Source organism: Xyrauchen texanus, chromosome 4 (assembly GCF_025860055.1).
Source record: "Xyrauchen texanus isolate HMW12.3.18 chromosome 4, RBS_HiC_50CHRs, whole genome shotgun sequence".
Lineage (NCBI taxonomy): Eukaryota > Metazoa > Chordata > Actinopteri > Cypriniformes > Catostomidae > Xyrauchen > Xyrauchen texanus.
This window is the reverse complement of record NC_068279.1, coordinates 41,866,956-41,886,319: the sequence shown is the minus strand read 5'-3', so window position 1 is coordinate 41,886,319 and position 19,364 is coordinate 41,866,956. Positions and strand designations below refer to the sequence as shown.

Sequence of the window (19,364 nt, the reverse complement as noted above, 5' to 3'; positions counted from 1 at the left end):
GTGTCGCCGAATGGACGGAGCTGGGAGACGGGGGCGTTTGAGAAAGCGTGCTTTGTCTGCCTCCCGTACTGCCTGTCCATCGTTGCGTTTCTGGACCACGGAGTGGCCATCGCCTGTTCGAATGCAGTTCCTGCAGCACGTCAACAACAGGACTACCCAAGTGTAGATTTTGAAGTGCCCTGGCCCGGTGGATTTGCAGGAGGGGGCCATGGCGTGCAGGGGGAGCGGTCTGGGACCGTTCTACCACCGTGGGTAGCGAGAGCGGAGGAGCGAGGAAGCTGGGCTTGCTCAGCTCGTCATGCACATCCGGGAAGGAATCCAGGGGGGGCGCGGCTGTGAGCGGCGCACATGCCCGCGGAACCAATTAAGCCCGGGGAAGCATAGCGGACCTTCTTGCGTCAGGCTCAGACTGGGCGGAGACCTGAAGGTGGCGGCCCAGGCGAGTTATCCGCATCCGGCGCCGCTGTTACGCTCTCCGATGCAGCGGTGATGTCATCATCCAATGCTGGGGAGCTCGAGGGACCGGACGGTAGGCCTTTAAGTGGACCGCATTAATCCCGAGCTTGAGGGAAGCAGGCAAGCGTGCCGGGGAGGCGGGAGGTTTTCAGGGGGATTTACCCGGCGAAAGCGTCCCGTTATTCTCCCCAGATCGTTCTCCATCGCCCGCGGCGGCTGCCTCAATCCCGTAGGAAGGAGGCGAGGCACGGGGGGCGGCTGAGATGGCTCTCTCTCACTACAAGAGAAAGCAGAGATCGCAACGCTGCCGCGGCTATGTTCTCACACTGAAAACATAACCCATTGGAGAGAATGCTCATCCCGAGCTCGGACAGAAACAAGCAAGCGTGCCGGGGAGGCGGGGGGTTTCGAGGGGGTTCACCCGGCGAAACGGAACCCATCATTGTCCCCAGATCATTTTCATCGCCCGCGGCACCTGCCTCAATCCCGTGGGAAGGAGGCGAGGCGCGGGGGGCGGCTGAAGCGGCTTTCTCTCACTACAAGAGAAAGCCTACGACCGCAATGCTGTCATGGCTATGTTCTCGCACTGAAAACATAGACCATTCATGAAAACACTGCCTACGTGTGATCGCAACCCAGGAATGCAAGGCAGTTTTTATGACCGTCAGAGGTGGGGAGACATCAACCACATCCAGAAACTGCACAGGGGCGGAAATATCGTCTTTATAAAGACGAGTCCTGAGAAGGACGTTCAACACCGCTGTGTTTTGCTCTTTAGAGCGAAATTACTCTTTTAGAATAACTCTTTCGTGTTGTCTGCGCTGTCGTAGCGCCCAGGGGCAAGAATGCACAGCCGTGCACGAAGGAGAAAGCCGCTGTTATGCGCTGTCAGATCCAACAGCATGCAGAGCGTCAGAGGATTAACCAGGAACTTGGTGTGTAACTCGCAGCAGAGTTCATGCACGACCATCGGCTCCGAAGAAATTTTCTGAATGAACTCCCGTATTTGCGCCGCTTAAATACCCGTATGTCCGGGGGCGGGATACTGGTTGATACTGGTTGCCAACTCTCATTGGCCTTTTTTCATAGTCCAGAGGTGAATATCGGCGCTCAAGAGAGACCCCTAGTGTCGCTTCTCTGACACAACGTGAAGAGAGCGACAGAAGGGGAACCCAAGTTAATTTATTTCCTATTCCCCAGTTAACACTGGAATATGCTTGTCGTGACACTGTCAATTGAGAGCATTGCATTTTCAGTTTGTAAGAGTCCCTTAAGTGAGAGTACATCAAGATTACTCATTGTTTTCACAATAAATATTTGCTATTATAAAATGTGAGGATGGCTATTGCCTATAATTTATCATAGCTGTAAAGTGGAGGACAGGTTGAATAGTCCCCTGCTTGTTTTCATAAAGCAATGCCGTGCAGATGCAATTTTCTCTGTAAATGGTTCTACCATCGTTATTCGTCATGACACAGAAATAAGTTTAACAATAAATCATGTAAATAAGTGTGTTATGAATACATACTGAAGCTCTTAGAAGAATTTGAACACTTAGGTCACACATAAGAATGTATGGATTCGGGGGCCTGGGTAGCTCAGCAAGTAAAGACACTGATGACCACACCTGGAGTCGCAAGTTCGAACCCAGGGCGTGTTGAGTGACTCCAGTCAGGCTTCCTAAGCAACCAATTGGCCCGGTTTCTAGGGTGGGGAGAGTCACGTTAGGTTAACCTCCTCGTGGTTGCTAAAATGTGGTTCTCGCTCTCGGTGGGGCACGTGGTGAGTTGTGCGTGGATGCTGCGGGGAATAACGTGAAGCCTCCACACACGCTAGGTCTCCCCAGTAACGCGCTCACCAAACCACGTGATAAGATGCTCGAATTGACTGTCTCAGACGTGGAGGTAACTGAGATTCGTTCTCCACAACCCGGATTGAGGCGAGTCACTACGCCACCATGATGACTTGGAGCACATTGGGAATTGGGCAAGCCAAATTGGGAAGAAAAATATTAATAAATAAATGTATGGATTGCATTTGCAAATGCAATTAACAAAATATCAAACCAAGTGGTATCTGAAAATAAATGATTTTAGACCATTTCACTTGTCTTGGCAATTTTTGCAATAACTTGTAACCAACTGGTCCCAATTAAATTTTTAGTAGAAGTCAGTTCCTCTGAGGTTAACACAGGTGTCTAAACCACATGTAGTTAATTACATTAACACTGGTTTCTTGGCAGAATATCCACAGGTGTAATTCATCACATTAACTATAAAAAATAACCACATTTTTAAACCATACATTTACTGTTTGATCATTTGAAACCAAACCAGCATCTTTTTATGAAATATGTTGCTTAAAAAAACATGCTTGTGCTATCATTCTTGCTGCAATGCCACTTTATGTGATATTTTGTCATCTAATGAGACTATATTCATACATAAAGTGTGGCATAAGTGCACAAATATTTTCAGGGCCGTTTTGAGTTATGAATATTGCATTTCTTTTTAGCCACCTTCTTGTATTTGTAGTAGTCAAATTATTGTAGAATTGGCACATATGAACATGTGACCGTAGGCATTTAGCAACTGTTGCTCTTAATTGCAACTGAGTTTAGCACATGCCACGTGTCTGCGGTGAAGCTTTAGTCACACACTTGACTGAAAGCCTCTCTCTCTCTCTCTCTCTCTCTCTCTCTCTCTCTCTCTCTCTCTCTCTCTCTCTCTCTCTCTCTCAATCTAACAGATGGACTAATAGCATAACTAAGTAGGCGCGCTCCTGATTCCTGTTTACTGTCATGTTGCTTAGCAATGACATCAGCCAATCCTTCGTCTCTTTCTATAATCCTGTCCCCTCCCTCTATCTCTCTCTCTCTCTATCTCCCACATGCATTCATCCCGGTAACAGACTTAGCATGCTGTAGTGATCTGAGCACAGCTCAAAGACAGACGGCATGACCACAGTGTGCTGGAACAGTCCGCAGCCTCTCATGTAGCCCACCGCTGCAATTGCAAACTCTCACACACATGCACACACACATAACACACAAAGACACGCTCTACCGCTCTTTGGGGACTCTAACAAATCACACGAGAGAACAGAAGATTTGATTTTAGTTTTTTGCTCTTTACATTTTCTTTTCTTTATTTTTTATTTTATTTCTTTGCTTTTTTTATATTGTTACCACCCTCCAACCCCTTTGCTGGGTTCTGGGGTGGTGGCACATCCACAAAAGGGCTGCATGAATGACACAACGCAAAGGCGAGAAGACGACCATCAGCATCCAGGAGCACATGGCCATTGATGTATGTCCAGGTCCCATTCAGCCAATCAAGCAGATCTCTGATTATTTCCCCCGTTACCCACGGGGTCTCCCTCCCACAGCCCCTCCAGCCCTCAGCCGTACCGGATCCCTGCGGAGCACATCCACCAGCCAGAAGTCCGAGGGCCCGGTCGTGGACCCCAACCAGGATGAAGATGACATGGACCAAGCCTTTGGAGCCACCGCTCTTGTGGCCAGCAAGAAGGAGGAAGAGCCAGACGTGGAGGGCTACGATTCAGATGACTCCAGTGAGTAGATTTCTGTTTCTTACTCTCTCTTTCTCCATATCACTCTGGAATGACAACTGTTGCTGTGCATGACATTATCAGCTCTGTCTCAGATTCCTCTTCATCCTGTGTTGATTCCTCTCCTGTGCCTTCACTTAGACATAGTCAGAAAAGCTACTTTAGGAGCTCTTATTGAATGGCTTTGTTTTTGTAGAGACCGTGATTCTCTGTTCAAATATTGCCACCAACATAGACATAGTGTTAACTATGGCTGGATAATTGAATATTCACAACATATTTGCAATGATTTTGCTGGTGATATGAAATGGAGCAACGTCATAAATATAATGATGATTTCAATGCACTTTTTAAGTTGACCATTACATTTCTGAAAAAGCTGTCATTGGCTTACTGTCAAGATTTTTCCTGTCTTGCAACTTGCGAGTATATGAATGTTTAGACAGATATGTATTTGTAGTGCTATTAGATGTTTTAAACTTTAGCAAATATAGCATTAGATTTGGTCAGTTCAATCATGGGAGTCAGTTCAAACTGTCAGATCTAATTAATTGATTCACATCTGTTATTAAGGATTAGATTGAATCATCTGTCAAAAAACTTCATGCGAACCTCCATGTGGAATTTTTTATATATTAAAATTGCGGTTTCTTTGCGGGCCATCATCAACTTAATCTCAAATTCCTCTGTGTTCACTTATTTGGACATATTCTGAAAAGATTGTTTGCTTTTAGTCCACTTAGATGAATAAAGCTCCACTTTGGTAGCTTTGATTTAATGCCTGGAAATGACTGTGGTTTTAGTAGATGGGATTCTCTAGGTTCAAATGGACATAGTGTTAATTAGGGCTGGATGATATATCAAATATTCACAATATATTTGCCATGATTTTAGTGGCAATTTAAAATAAAGCAATATGTGAATTTCATGATGTTTGAAACATGCTTTTTTTGCACATTTAGTTTCCAAAAGAGCATGTTATTAGATTAGTTTTGCTATCGTTCCTTGTCTCGGAACATGCGAGTATTAGAGCTTTAAGACAGAGATGTTTTTAAAGTGAGACTTCGGTAACACTTTAAAATAAGGTGCCACGTGCATTCATCCCGGTAACAGTCTTAGCATGCTGTAGTGAACTGAGCACAGCTCAAAGAGTTCGTTAACCCCAAAAAGGGCAAGCATATTCCAAAGGTTCCTCTAAAAATTAATTCATAGTTATTTTACAACACGTTAGGACCCACATAATGCATTTAGGGGTTTTTTTTTCCTTCGAAAACATTGCATTGATTTTTTTTATTTTATAGCTTTTAGAAATCATAAAAATAACATAAAAAGATAGGAGCGCTTGCATTAAGGTCAACAGGCTTCTCCAAAAATGCTGCTTTTCGACTTTTAGATAAAGATTGTGAGTTGATGCCAGATTTTATATACAAAGTCTGGCATATATTTCAGTATTTCTCACAAAAATTGCTCCACTCCCGAGTCTTGAAAAACTTTTTAGGGTTAATGACATCAGTCAACATGAACTAACAATGAACAATACTTTTACAGCATTTATTAATCTTAGTTAATGTTAATGTCAACATGTACTGATACATTTTTAAAAAGAAAAGTTGTATGTGTTTAAACAAGCTAATGCACTATAAACTAACAAAGAACAATTGTATTTTTATAAACTGCCATTAATCAAGATTAAAAATATATATTGTTAATTGTTTGTTCATGATACTTAATGCATTATCTGTTAAAGAATTGACCCTTACTGTAAAGTGTTACCAATTAATATTAACAAAGATTAGCAAAAACTGTAAACATACTGTATATTGTTCATTGTTAGTTCATGATGCCTATTCCATTTACAAATGTTAACAAATGTAACTTTATTATAAAGTGCTACCAAAATGTCAGTAGCAAAAACAGCGTTAGATTTAGTAAGTTTGATTTAGTTAGAGTCAGTTCAAACTGTCTGTTCAATAAATCGATCAAAACTGTGATTCAAGGGCTCGTTTGAGTCATCATTCAAAAAAATACTATTCCATGCAGCATTTTTTGCATATATTAAAATGATTTAGTCCAATTACATGTAGGTAAATATTGCTGTTTATTACTTTTTATTGTTAAAGAAATGAAAACGATTACATTTATTTACATCTACTTGTGTTCATTTGATGTTAAAATAGTGCCTTGATTATTTAAACTAGGTTTTACTGTATTACAGTTCTAACATTAAATATCTTCAATCTATTTGTTGCTGCTTGCTTGAAATAATGATTGCTCTGATTGCAAAAAAAAGTCACCTTTTTAAGACCTTTTAGAGCAAAAACATAAAAACCGTGATAAATATCAAATACCGTCAAGAGTATCAGAAGATATTTTTCACCCAGCCCTAGTGTTATCGTCAACACAGACTGTGCTTCTGGGCTGCGTCCAGCCATATACATAAGGTGTGAGCTCACACTCGTGATTGGCTGTTTATGATTTGCACCCTACAGTGTTATATCAAAACATCTGTCTGTATTTTCTGCTTATTCCAATGATCAATGAACCTTTAAAGCGATTCTTGTGGGCATCAGGTGCTACTCATCAGCTCCTGTTCTATATCTGTATCTGTAGAGCTCCTGTCTGTCCCAGATGTAAATCCTATTATGGATCTCTGCCTGTCTCTCCGTTTGGAGTCTGGTTTTCAATCATGGCAGCCTGTAGACTAGATTAGATACAGCCCTGCAGTCTTGTGTGGTTATTTTATCATTATCATGCTCTGTCTTGGATGGGGTTAATCCATACAGTGGAGCACTCAATGTGTGTATGCGTGTTGATGGAAACACGAGTGTCTTAGAGCTGCGACGATGGGGTTTGGATCTAATCCCGTATGCCACTGGCATAGCACGGACTGATCTGATGCTGACAGATGTTAACCTCCGACCTCCATGCAAGCCCTGGTGAGAGAATTGAGTCATGGAGTGATAGTATTGAACTGAAATTGGTCTGCCAAAAAATAGATTGCTCTGTATAATTTGTATAATGTTTAAGGGTTAGATTACACACAAATACCGAAAATTGTCTCATATTGTCCTAAACTCCTTGGGGTGACTGAAACTAACATTCTGGCGAACATCTAAGAAAATCATATGGGTTTGGAACAATATGAGGGTGAGTTCATGACAGAATGTTAATTTTTGGTGTACTATGCCTTTAAACATGCAAAGATTAAGAAGCGCATCTCTGATATTTTGTAACTGCACGTAATCGTTATCACTTGCTGTGTCACAGGTTGATCAAATTTGCTGCTCGAAATAACCAGTCCTTCACCCTGTTATGAGGGAATGAAATGCATGTAGTGTGTTTCGACGAGTGTGATCGTTAAACTAGAGGATTGTGCGTATGCGTGTGATGTGCCCATGTTTTATGATGATAGATTAGCGTGGAGCTATGGTGCTGTGATTCATTGGTGTGCAACAAATGTGGCCGCTCTAAATCATTGCTCTCCTGCCATTCTCTTTCTTTTCCAAAACACACACCTACTGTTGTCACAACCACAATACATATATTAGTCACACAACAGAAACAAATTAAATCTTAAACTGGCATGTTTGTTATGCGACTCATGAAATACAAATAAACCAATTATACTAATTTCCCAGAGCATTTAATGGTTTGAAAGTCTCTCAGGGATCTCTGCAGAGAAAGAATTGTAGTGGAAGCAAATCAGTTGTCTCTGAGGGAACAAACTTGCTCTTTGCATGCTAACGCAACAGATGGATTACAAGGAACTTCCACAAACATTTGGCAAATGGTGACTCTTCCAACAAACCATTTAGGAACTCAGTACAAGTAGACAGATTGCAAACAGAGCAGTGTTTTGTTTCAGTGCTTAATTAAGAGCTGAATCCAGACCAAATTAAACCGGTATTTTCTCAGATAGACATGGAGAGAGAGGCACATTTAGCAATTGCAAATATACAATTGATTACTTTGTTTGACATTAGTAGATGGTGCATATTGTTCAAACTAATAATCAGAATACAAAATAAAATTTAAAAACGTAACAGTAAGGTTCTATATGTGAAATTTATGAAATAGTCAACATGAATTAACAATGAATACTAATTTCATGCCAGTTAAATTTGAATTTAGTCTTCAAGATCAATGTTATTTTCTAAATTTAACAATTGATTTTAACATTAAAGGAATATTCCAGGTACAAAACAGTTAAGCTGAATCAACAGCATTTGTGGCATAATGTTGATTACAAAAAATGTATTTTGACTTGTCCTAAAGAGCCTAATGGCATTTAGAAGTGAGCCAATCCGTAAAATACTCATTGTTTCAAAGGTATAGCCACAAGACGTAGTCAGGTAAACATGATTTTAGATTGAAAAAAATCACTTACTAACTTATCTGTGTAGTTATCCAATTTAACAACGCTGTTGCCATGACAACGTAATGCTGTAAACACTAAAATGACTGTAAATATTATGATTTAAACAGCTTCACAGCTCTAATAATACAAAAGTTTTAACAGAAGAGTTAATGTAATGTGCTTTTATCAAATAAAATTTTAAACCCTCCAAATATTTGCCCCATTCACTTCCATTGTAAGTTCCTCACTGTAAACTCGATTTTTTGCCTTTTAAGTTGACATAATTTTTGTGGTAATCAACATTATACAACAAATGCTGTTGATTGAGATAAACTTGTAATGAACTAAGTTGACTATTTTAACATTAGTTGAACAATGAACGACAGTATATTTATTAATGAATATTAACCAAGCTCAATAAATGCTGTAAAATTATATTGTTCATTGTTTGGTTATAATATATCAAATATAATTGCTCACGCTCATTGTTAGGTTCATGATACCTAATGATTTAACTAATGTAAATGAATAGAACCTAAATTGGTACCAATAAAATGTCAAATTCCCATTAGACCTGTCTCACTGTAGAACAGTCACTGGTGCTGATAGCCACTCTGATCTGTTGACTCGAATCAGCTAAACACAGATGCTTTGGGGGAAACAAGCCACTTGGACTGATGCAATCTTCAAATTCCCAATGAGTGCCTATGTTGCCCGTATGAGGGAATCAGGTCCATAGAGTTGTCTGCCCCTGGTGATTTCCATGCACTGCTACTACATTAAATGACCCATTCCTGGTGGTACACTATAGGTCTTTTAGTCTGCAATCTAAAGTCTAAAGGGGTCATTTCTTTGCCACTAGCATCATCAAACAGAATTTCAAAAATAATGACTTTTCCCAAACAGCTTTCTGAAACAGCCCACCCACCAATCTACCATTGTTTGACAAGTTATTTGTCAACTATCATGCCATTGGTTTAGCCAGTGTCACTATGTTGGGCCACTCAAACAAACAGAGTGATGATGAAAATGTCACAGAGCCACAGTGTTTAAACGTTTAGGGGAAATAAACCTCCAAATGCCATACCTAAGTCTGCTTCACACCGCAAGCGAGAGCAAATTTTTTTTCGATGTCAACATGCTAAAGTATTCACACTGGGAGTGTGTTGCCGCATAGCAGGAGTGCATCAGATGCAACAGTGAGACGAGAGTTTTGGCACAGATACTTTTTTTTTACATTTACACATGCAGCTTTAACTGTATGCAAATGCACTCTGTGGCAACAACCAATGGGAGTGCAGACAGTGGAAATCGAACGATCTGCCTCCTGATGCAGTTAGATACAGCAGTTTAAGTAGGATGTATCAGTACACCTGCAAGCAACCAACAGTAAAGCAACTTGGCGATCTCCCGAGATGAATCAGTGTGTACAAACCTTTCAACAGTGGACAAGTGAAAATCTGCAACTCTAAAAAGCTGAATATGTATTGATTGATATATATATATATATATATATAAAATACAAATATTCAGATAATTAAAATGCATTACATTCTTGTTACAGAAGAGTTCATCATTAATAAGACATTAATAAGTGGCTTTAGAATACAATGTATTGTTTACTACCATATTATTGATCATAAGTCAATCATTGGCACACAGTTCACAGCAATCCATTTCACAAGTGAATTTGTCAATCAGTTCGAGATTTATTATGAGGGCTTGTTTAAGGACCCGTCAATGAACAACTGCATCAGACATGCTTGTGTCTCGGGTGCGTTGCGTCATAAACATAAAATATTTAGGTCACTTTGTCAAGTTAAATATAGTTTAATACTATTTAATCTTTAAAAACATCTTGAGATCCCTTAGTTCGAATTTGCGCTCCACCAAGTGTTTTGAATGCAAGAACATAACGCATATAGTATATAGTTAGTATATATATATATATATATATATATATATATATATATATATATATATATATATATATACACTCACCTAAAGGATTATTAGGAACACCATACTAATACTGTGTTTGACCCCTTTCAGCCTTCAGAACTGCCTTAATTCTACGTGGCATTGATTCAACAAGGTGCTGAAAGCATTCTTTAGAAATGTTGGCCCATATTGATAGGATAGCATCTTGCAGTTGATGGAGATTTGTGGGATGCTCATCCAGGGCACGAAGCTCCCGTTCCACCACATCCCAATGATGCTCTATTGGGTTGAGATCTGGTGACTGTGGGGGCCATTTTAGTACAGTGAACTCATTGTCATGTTCAAGAAACCAATTTGAAATGATTCGAGCTTTGTGACATGGTGCATTATCCTGTTGGAAGTAGCCATCAGAGGATGGTACATGGTGGCCATAAAGGGATGGACATGGTCAGAAACAATGCTCAGGTAGGCAATGGCATTTAAACGATGCCCAATTGGGACTAAGGGGCCTAAAGTGTGCCAAGAAAACATCCCCCACATCATTACACCACCACCACCAGCCTACACAGTAGTAACAAGGCATGATGGATCCATGTTCTCATTCTGTTTATGCCAAATTCTGACTCTACCATCTGAATGTCTCAACAGAAATCGAGACTCATCAGACCAGGCAACATTTTTCCAGTCTTCAACTGTCCAATTTTGGTGAGCTCGTGCAAATTGTAGCCTCTTTTTCCTATTTGTAGTGGAGATGAGTGGTACCCGGTGGGGTCTTCTGCTGTTGTAGCCCATCCGCCTCAAGGTTGTGCGTGTTGTGGCTTCACAAATGCTTTGCTGCATACCTCGGTTGTAACGAGTGGTTATTTCAGGCAAAGTTGCTCTTCTATCAGCTTGAATCAGTCGGCCCATTCTCCTCTGACCTTTAGCATCAACAAGGCATTTTCGCCCACAGGACTGCCGCATACTGGATGTTTTTCCCTTTTCACACATTCTTTGTATACCCTAGAAATGGTTGTGCGTGAAAATCCCAGTAACTGTGCAGACTGTGAAATACTCAGACCGGCCCGTCTGGCACCAACAACCATGCCACGCTCAAAATTGCTTAAATCACCTTTCTTTCCCATTCTGACATTCAGTTTGGAGTTCAGGAGATTGTCTTGACCAGGACCACACCCCTAAATGCATTGAAGCAACTGCCATGTGATTGGTTGATTAGATAATTGCATTAATGAGAAATTGAACAGGTGTTCCTAATAATCCTTTAGGTGAGTTTATATACTAACTATATACAAAATACTATTGCTGCCAATGTGGCAAGTTATAAAAAAACTTTTTAAAAATATATATTATATAATTTCATAGCTATATGACACTGTTTAAGCTACGTATTATTATCCGGACCTTTGCTGGGAAGGAAATGTAGAGACCGGAACATTAATTGTGTACCTCTGTTTTAGAGCAACTGTTTGTTTCTGAACTGTGTTTCTTGGTTACATAACTGATCGTTCTTTCAATCCAGTATGTGACATGCAACCACATACTGTGGTACAGGAGGATTATTGTATTCCACGTCATTAAATATATTTGCCACTGCTTGAGGCATGACATATTACTCTGCAATTAAGAGAAGCCATTACTGAGAACAGAGGCATGTGCTGTTATTACAGAGTAACTTACTCTAAAGGTTAGTTGTTTTCCAGCTTTTGGTTAAATCAGATAGAAAGAGATCTGAAAGATTTGTGTGTTCACCAGATACTGTACTTGTTGGATTACATAACAGGACTTGAGTTTGTGATTTTTTTATTTCTTTTAATCTGGGTGGGATTTTCAAGAATTAGGCACGACAAGACACAAATGTAACGAACTCTGATCCTCAAGTTCACCCCGCCCCCTCTAGCTCTCACGCTCGCTCCCAATCACCAGAGTATTAGTTTCGCCCGCACTCGCTCCCATCACTAGATTATTAGTTTCACCTGCACTGTTCGTTTTCCCCTATATATACGCTGCCCTTTCTCTCCACACTTGTTGGTTATTGTTTAGATTACCCCTTAGCTTTGCCAGCTCTAGTGTTCCCCTAGCTTCCCCTGTCTTTTCAACTCGCTTGTTACGTCCATATATATATTCTGATTCCCCGGCTTCGACCTTACGCCCCCCTTGACTACTCTTCTGTGGATTTGCCCCTTTGACATACTCTGATTCCCCGGCTTCGACCTTACGCACCCCTTCACTACTCTTTTCCGGATTTGCCCTTTTGTACTTTTTCCATCTCACAATGGATCCCACGGAGGATTTTCGCAGCTCACTAGAGCGGATTTGCACGGCAATTTCTGCCCAAGGATCTACGGTTGGGAAACACGACCAAGCGCTCACGGCCCAGGGACAGCAGATACAGGAGATACTACTCATGGTACATACTATTTCGGATCAATTTCACCCTGTCCCACCTGTGTCTGTCCCTGTACCCGTTGGTATTCCCACCGCATTTCCTAGCGCCGCAAGCTTTCAACCCCCCGAGAGGTTTGATGGCTCGTCGGAAGCTTGTCAGGGGTTTTTGATGCAATGTGGTGTGTACATGAAGTATCACCCCCTTTTACACTCTGACAGTGAGAGAGTAAATTTTTTAATCTCACTGCTCACTGGTAAAGCACGGCAATGGGCCATCGCATTATGGACTGCCGATAGCCCCCTTCTTACTTCGTATGATCAGTTTTGCCACCAGATTTCCATGGTTTTTGATCACCCGGCAGCTGGTAGGGATGTGGGCAGTCGCCTCGTGTTTCTGAAACAGGCATCACGCACTGCCGCAGCCTACGCACTTGATTTCCGCACCCTTGCCGCGGGTAGCGGGTGGAGCGACCCCGCTTTGTTAACAGTCTACCGCCTGGGTTTGAACAGCCAGCTGCAGATGGAGCTAGCATGTCGAGGAGAGTCACTGTCGCTGGAGAATAATATCCAGCTCTCCATCACAGTAGATAATCTACTTCGTGACCGTGCTTTTCGCAGCCCCTCAGTCGTCCAAGAGCTTTCAGTGGGCTCCAACTCATCTAAACCCCTTACTCCCGAATGCTCTTCCAAATCTGAACCCATGCAACTTGGTCGCGCACCATTAACACCGGCAGAGCGCACTAGACGTTTGACGCAGAGCCTCTGTCTGTACTGTGGCACACCGGGTCACCGTATTGCCTCATGCCCGGCCTGTCCCCAGCCTTCCCTCTCCAAAAGCCAGGTAAGAACGTCCGCCATTCTCAACATTACCCAGAAACAAGTCTGCCTCCCCGTGGTGTTGAGTTTTAACAATGTCTCCTTTTCTACCCCAGCCCTAGTTGATTCCGGGGCAGCGGGGAATTTTTTGGACGATGGCTTGGTCCAAAAACTAGCTATCCCACTCAGTCCGGTTGTGCCACCTCTCAAAGTTAATTCTCTGGATGGGGCACCCCTTGGATCGGGTTTTATTTCCTTTCGAACCATGCCATTGTCCCTCCAAGTGGGCTTATTCCACACAGAACTCATTCAGTTTTTTATTGTTAAGTCACCCAGGGACCCAGTGGTTTTGGGCCACCCCTGGTTAGCACTTCAGGACCCCCACATTTCCTGGCACACAAGGGAGCTGTTGCGCTGGACTGACCACTGTTTGTCTCACTGTATTTCCCTTCTGGTGTTCTCCACCTCCGTAGAGAGCCCTGAAGTGAAATCTCCGGTCTCCATCCCTCCTGAGTACTCTTCCTACGCTGATGTGTTCGAGAAGACCCAGGTTCGTCTCCCTCCACACTGTAGTGTGGACTGTGCCATCGACCTCCTTCCGGGGTCCCCACTCCCTAAGAGCAGAGTGTACCCCTTAACGCTGCCTGAAACCAAAGCCATGGAGAACTATATCGACGAGGAGCTCAGTCTTGGCATAATTCGGCCATCCACCTCCCCTGTAGCATCCGGCTTCTTTTTCGTGGGCAAGAAGGACGGCGGGCTTCGCCCCTGCATCGATTACCGTGCCTTAAATAAGGCAACGGTAAAGTTCGCCTATCCCCTGCCTCTCATCCAGCCGGCCCTCGAGCAGGTCAGTAAGGCCCAGATCTTCACAAAGCTTGACCTCAGGAGTGCGTACAACCTCGTACGCATTCGCAAGGGGGACGAGTGGAAGATTGCGTTCATCACCACCAGGGGGCACTACGAGTACTTGGTGATGCCGTATGGCCTCGCCAACTCCCCCTCAGTGTTCCAGTCATTTATGAACGACATCTTCCGGGACATGCTGGATCTCTTCCTCGTCATCTACATAGACAACCTTTTAATTTACTCCCCCACGCTCTCTGAACACACCGATCATGTCTCGAGAGTGTTACAGAGACTGAGAGAACACGACCTGTTCGTAAAGGCAGAGAAGTGTGCCTTTTAACCGTCCCTCCGTCTCCTTTCTGGGCTATGTCCTGTCTGCCGGAACGATGGAGATGGAGACCGACAAGGTTGCCGCAGTCCTGTCCTGGCCGGAACCTAAAACACTCAAGGAGCTCCAACGGTTCCTGGGTTTCGCCAACTACTACAGGCGCTTTATCAGAGACTTTGGTAAAATCGCTGCACTTCTCACGTCTCTGAAACGAGGCAACCCGAAGTTCCTGACATGGAACACACCCGCCCAGCAGGCCTTCCAGGCCCTAAAGGACGCCTTTACGACCTCCCCAGTTCTCCAACAAACCGATCCCACTCTCCCGTTCGTGGTAGAGGTGGACGCCTCTGAGGTGGGGGTGGGAGCAGTACTCTCCCAACCACACGGGACTCCCGCTAAGCTTTACCCTTGTGCTTTCTACTCCCATAAACTGTCCTCCCCCGAACAAAACTACGACGTCGGGAATAGAGAGCTGCTGGCCATTAAGCTTGCCCTTGAGGAATGGCGCCATTGGTTGGAGGGCTCTAGGTTCCCTTTCGTCGTCTTCACCGACCATAAGAACCTGGAGTACCTTCGCTCGGCCAAGAGGTTGAACCCCCGACAAGCCAGGTGGGCGATGTTCTTCACTCGTTTTAATTTCTCTGTTACTTTTCGCCCGGGCTCCCAGAACATCAAGGCTGATGCCCTCTCTTGTCTCTTCAGCCATGGCTCTGAGCCCCGGGGCCGGAAACTATTCTCCCCACGTCGTGCATCGTCGCACCCGTTAGGTGGGAATTGACGGAGTCCATCCTGCAGGCTCAAGGCAACGAGCCCGCGCCTCCTCAAACCCCCCCAACAAGATGTACGTACCCACCATTATTCGCCCTCAGCTGATGCAGTGGGTCCACACTTCCCTTTGCTCTGGCCACCCGGGGATTACCCATTCTACCGAGCTACTCGCAAGGAGATTTTGGTGGCCCTCGCTCAAGGACGACGTCCACGACTATGTCCTCTCATGTCCGGTCTGTGCCCAGTCCAAAACGCCTCGTCACCTTCCCGCAGGACTCCTCCAACCGTTACCTATACCTGACCGACCGTGGTCCCACATCGCCATGGATTTCATTACCGACTTGCCCCCCTCTGATGGGTGGACTGAGATCCTGGTTGTGATAGACTGGTTTTCCAAGATGTGCCGCCTGATTCCCCTACCCGGATTACCCAACGCTACCCAACTGGCCGACCACATGATCAACCACGTCTTTAGGAACTTCGGCATTCCCGAGGAGATTACTTCAGATCGGGGTACCCAATTCACGTCTCGCTTCTGGTGAGCCTTCAGTGACAGACTGGGTATCCAACTCAACTTCTCCTCGGGATACCACCCCCAGACCAATGGCCAGACTGAGCGCCTCAACCAAGAAATTGGCAAATACCTGAGAGCCTACTGTGCCCAGAACCAAGGCAGCTGGCACACCTACCTTCCCTGGGCCGAATACGCCCAGAACAGCCTGGTCAGCTCCTCGACTCGTCTTACCCCTTTCCAATGCATCCTGGGCTATCAACCACCCCTTTTCCAGTGGGAGGCTGACCCCAGTGACGTTCCGGCGGTGGATGCCTGGGCCCAGAGGTGTGCCCAGGTCTGGAGAGGCACCCATGACCGGATACAACGCTCCACCCAGACCCAGAAGTCTAAGGCTGACCGCCGACGCCGACCTGCCCCCATATTCCATCCGGGCCAGCGGGTATGGCTCTCGACCCAAGACATCCGTCTCCGTCTCCCGTCCAAGAAGCTAAGCCCAAAGTATGTCAGCCCTTTTAAAATTGTTAAGAGAGTTAACCCGGTCACCTATAAATTGCTTTTGCCACCCCGCTACAAAATTTGTCCCGTGTTTCATGTCTCCCTTCTGAAGCCCGTGTTTTATAGCCCCATGTTCCCGCCCACAGCATCCCAAACACCCCCTCCACCACTCGATGTCGGAGGTCAACCCGCCTATACGGTCCGGGCCTTGCTAGACTCCCGACGTCGGGGAGGCGAGTTGCAGTATCTGGTAGACTGGGAGGGCTACGGACCTGAGGAACAGTCGTGGGTAAGGTCGAGGGATGTCCTGGACCAAGCCCTCAAGCTGGATTATCATCGCCAGCATCCCGATCGCCCCGCACCCCTTCCCAGAGGTCGCGCTCCTCGCAACCGAGCGCGGCCATCCGGAGCCGTCCGTAGCAGAGGGGGGAGTACTGTAACGAACTCTGATCCTCAAGTTCACCCCGCCCCCTCTAGCTCTCACGCTCGCTCCCAATCACCAGAGTATTAGTTTCACCCGCACTCGCTCCCATCACTAGATTATTAGTTTCACCTGCACTGTTCGTTTTCCCCTATATATACGCTGCCCTTTCTCTCCACACTTGTTGGTTATTGTTTAGATTACCCCTTAGCTTTGCCAGCTCTAGTGTTCCCCTAGCTTCCCCTGTCTTTTCAACTCGCTTGTTACGTCCATATATATATTCTGATTCCCCGGCTTCGACCTTACGCCCCCCTTGACTACTCTTCTGTGGATTTGCCCCTTTGACATACTCTGATTCCCCGGCTTCGACCTTACGCACCCCTTGACTACTCTTCTCCGGATTTGCCCTTTTGTACTTTTTCCATCTCTGCAAATAAAAGCAGTTTTATTCGACATTGTGACTGTCTCTTCTTGTGCGGGTTACAACAAAATAAACATAAAATATGTAATTACAGCAAACTTGAACGATTAAAAGGGTAGCTCACATAAGAATATAAATTCTATTTTTATATATAAATATATATATATATATATATATATATATATATATATATATATATATATATATATATATATATATATAATTTACTCTTCCTCATGTTATTTCAAACCTGTATGACTTACACTGACAGCCCCAGTCTTCAAACGTTATTTCTTGAGTTGCATAGAAGAAAGAAAGTCATACAGATTTGGAATGACATGAGGATGAGAAAATGACAGAATTTCTTGGGTGAGTAATCCTTTAAGTACTGAATTTAATTGTATAAACTGCGCAGAAAGCATCAGAATACACTTGAATTTAAGCTTTCTATGTGTTGACAAGTATGTGCTGGTGGATTTGAATTCTGAACCAGTTTGCTGACTTCTTATGATGGAATTTCTGCCTCTAGCCTTCTCATTGGCATCTCAGAGTCTGGCTCACAACTGGAGCTTGTGGCATGAGAACCAAGGTGAACAAGTTCTGTTGGCACTGTATGGTGAGGCATATCTTAAGCTATTATTGCCTTTTCACAACAGCCATAATGGCAGCAGTGCACCACTCCTACAAAGCCTAATATGTAAAACTGAAAAAACTAAAGCACGTTGAAGACATCAAGTCCTAACAACACCCACATTAGTTTTAAGCAATCATCAATGGTCTTCGACCAGATGAGTTCTCCTAGGTCAAGTATTTCAGGGTTGTGCTTGAACAGGAGAAAAATCCTCAAACCTTGACAGAACAAAAATATCAGTGCATTTCATCAGCATTTTTAGTTAAACTAAAAGAAGCCTGTTCACCCAGTAAGTATAAATTAGCCTTAAGAGACAAGTGTCCCTTGTGCGTGAACAAGGTGTTCTTGAGGTCCAGAGAGGACGCCCTCCAGATCAACAAGGACTATATATATTTATATTCTTGCTGTAAGTGAGCCTGTATTTAAAGTAGTCTGGATCATATTTTCTTTTTCCTTGGATAGTGTTATTCATGGTTTTCGTGGATGAGTTGGGATGATGGTTGGGATGATGGTTCACTGTAATTTGTCTGGTTTCTGCCAAGTGACAGAAGAAGAGTTTGATTGGACATATGGCCTTTGATATTTACAACAAAAGATATTGAAAGGGTTTTCACATCCCTTTTGCTGTTGATAAGCCTATTTATTTAGCATTTATATTTAGCTTACTATGCACATTTTTACTCCGAACAGACCTGTAACACATTTTTGGGTCACAACCCACCAGTTGAGAACCACTGCTCTACTTCCTGGTTCTACTGAGCCAGAAACCATGTCTCCGAGATGAGGGATGGCACTAGTGAATAATGTGATTTTAGGGTAAATTTCCTGTGTGATCATGTTGAACCATCAGCAGCTTTTAGTACTTTTTAAATCCATGAAATGGGTACTATGTAGGGCTGGGAATTGCCACAGTCCTTCCAATTCTATATTACAACGATATTTCCTAGCCATTTCCATGAGTTTTGCGATTTTGCGATTCTGTAAGGAAGATAAACTGTAAGTTATTTTTCTCTGAAAGAAATATAGATTGCAGAACAGAGGGAAAAAAGTGAGAACTCACCATTTGCGCTTGTTCCACGAGACAAGATCTCGCTGCGCAAATCATGTTCTAAGCAAAAAAACTAATCAGACACGTGCATCACCTGTATTTCTTTTTGGCTTTTATTTAAAATATATCAGGTGTTTTTCTTCAAGCACACGTCTTTATGTCAATTGGCATTTCTTGTCAACACTTCACACAAATACCCTGGCTTTCAGATTATAAATATTGCAGTGGCACGACATGTAGTTTACAGCATCCAACCGTTTGATGAGCCTTTTTACAGCTAAACTTTTTAATAAAGAAGTGTCAGACAGAATCTGCAGAATGACTCCTGACAAATACTCTCCACAACACATCTCAAAAAAACTTT

At 43.5% G+C, this 19,364-nt stretch overlaps 1 protein-coding gene across 4 annotated transcripts in view; it reads left to right on the top strand.

The window, feature by feature from the left end:
- LOC127636418 (double C2-like domain-containing protein beta) overlaps positions 1 to 19,364 on the top strand; it is a 286,639-nt gene that overhangs the window by 165,118 nt on the left and 102,157 nt on the right. For 2 of the 4 annotated variants that reach the window (XM_052116897.1, XM_052116888.1), the window contains exon 9: positions 3,844 to 4,029. The exons of 1 other annotated variant lie outside the window; for it this stretch is intronic. In XM_052116897.1, the coding sequence (XP_051972857.1) occupies positions 3,844 to 4,029 (186 nt within the window). Of the gene's footprint in view, positions 1 to 3,414; positions 4,030 to 19,364 lie in introns of those variants that run through there. One more of the 4 variants, XM_052116913.1, reaches the window with a different exon arrangement.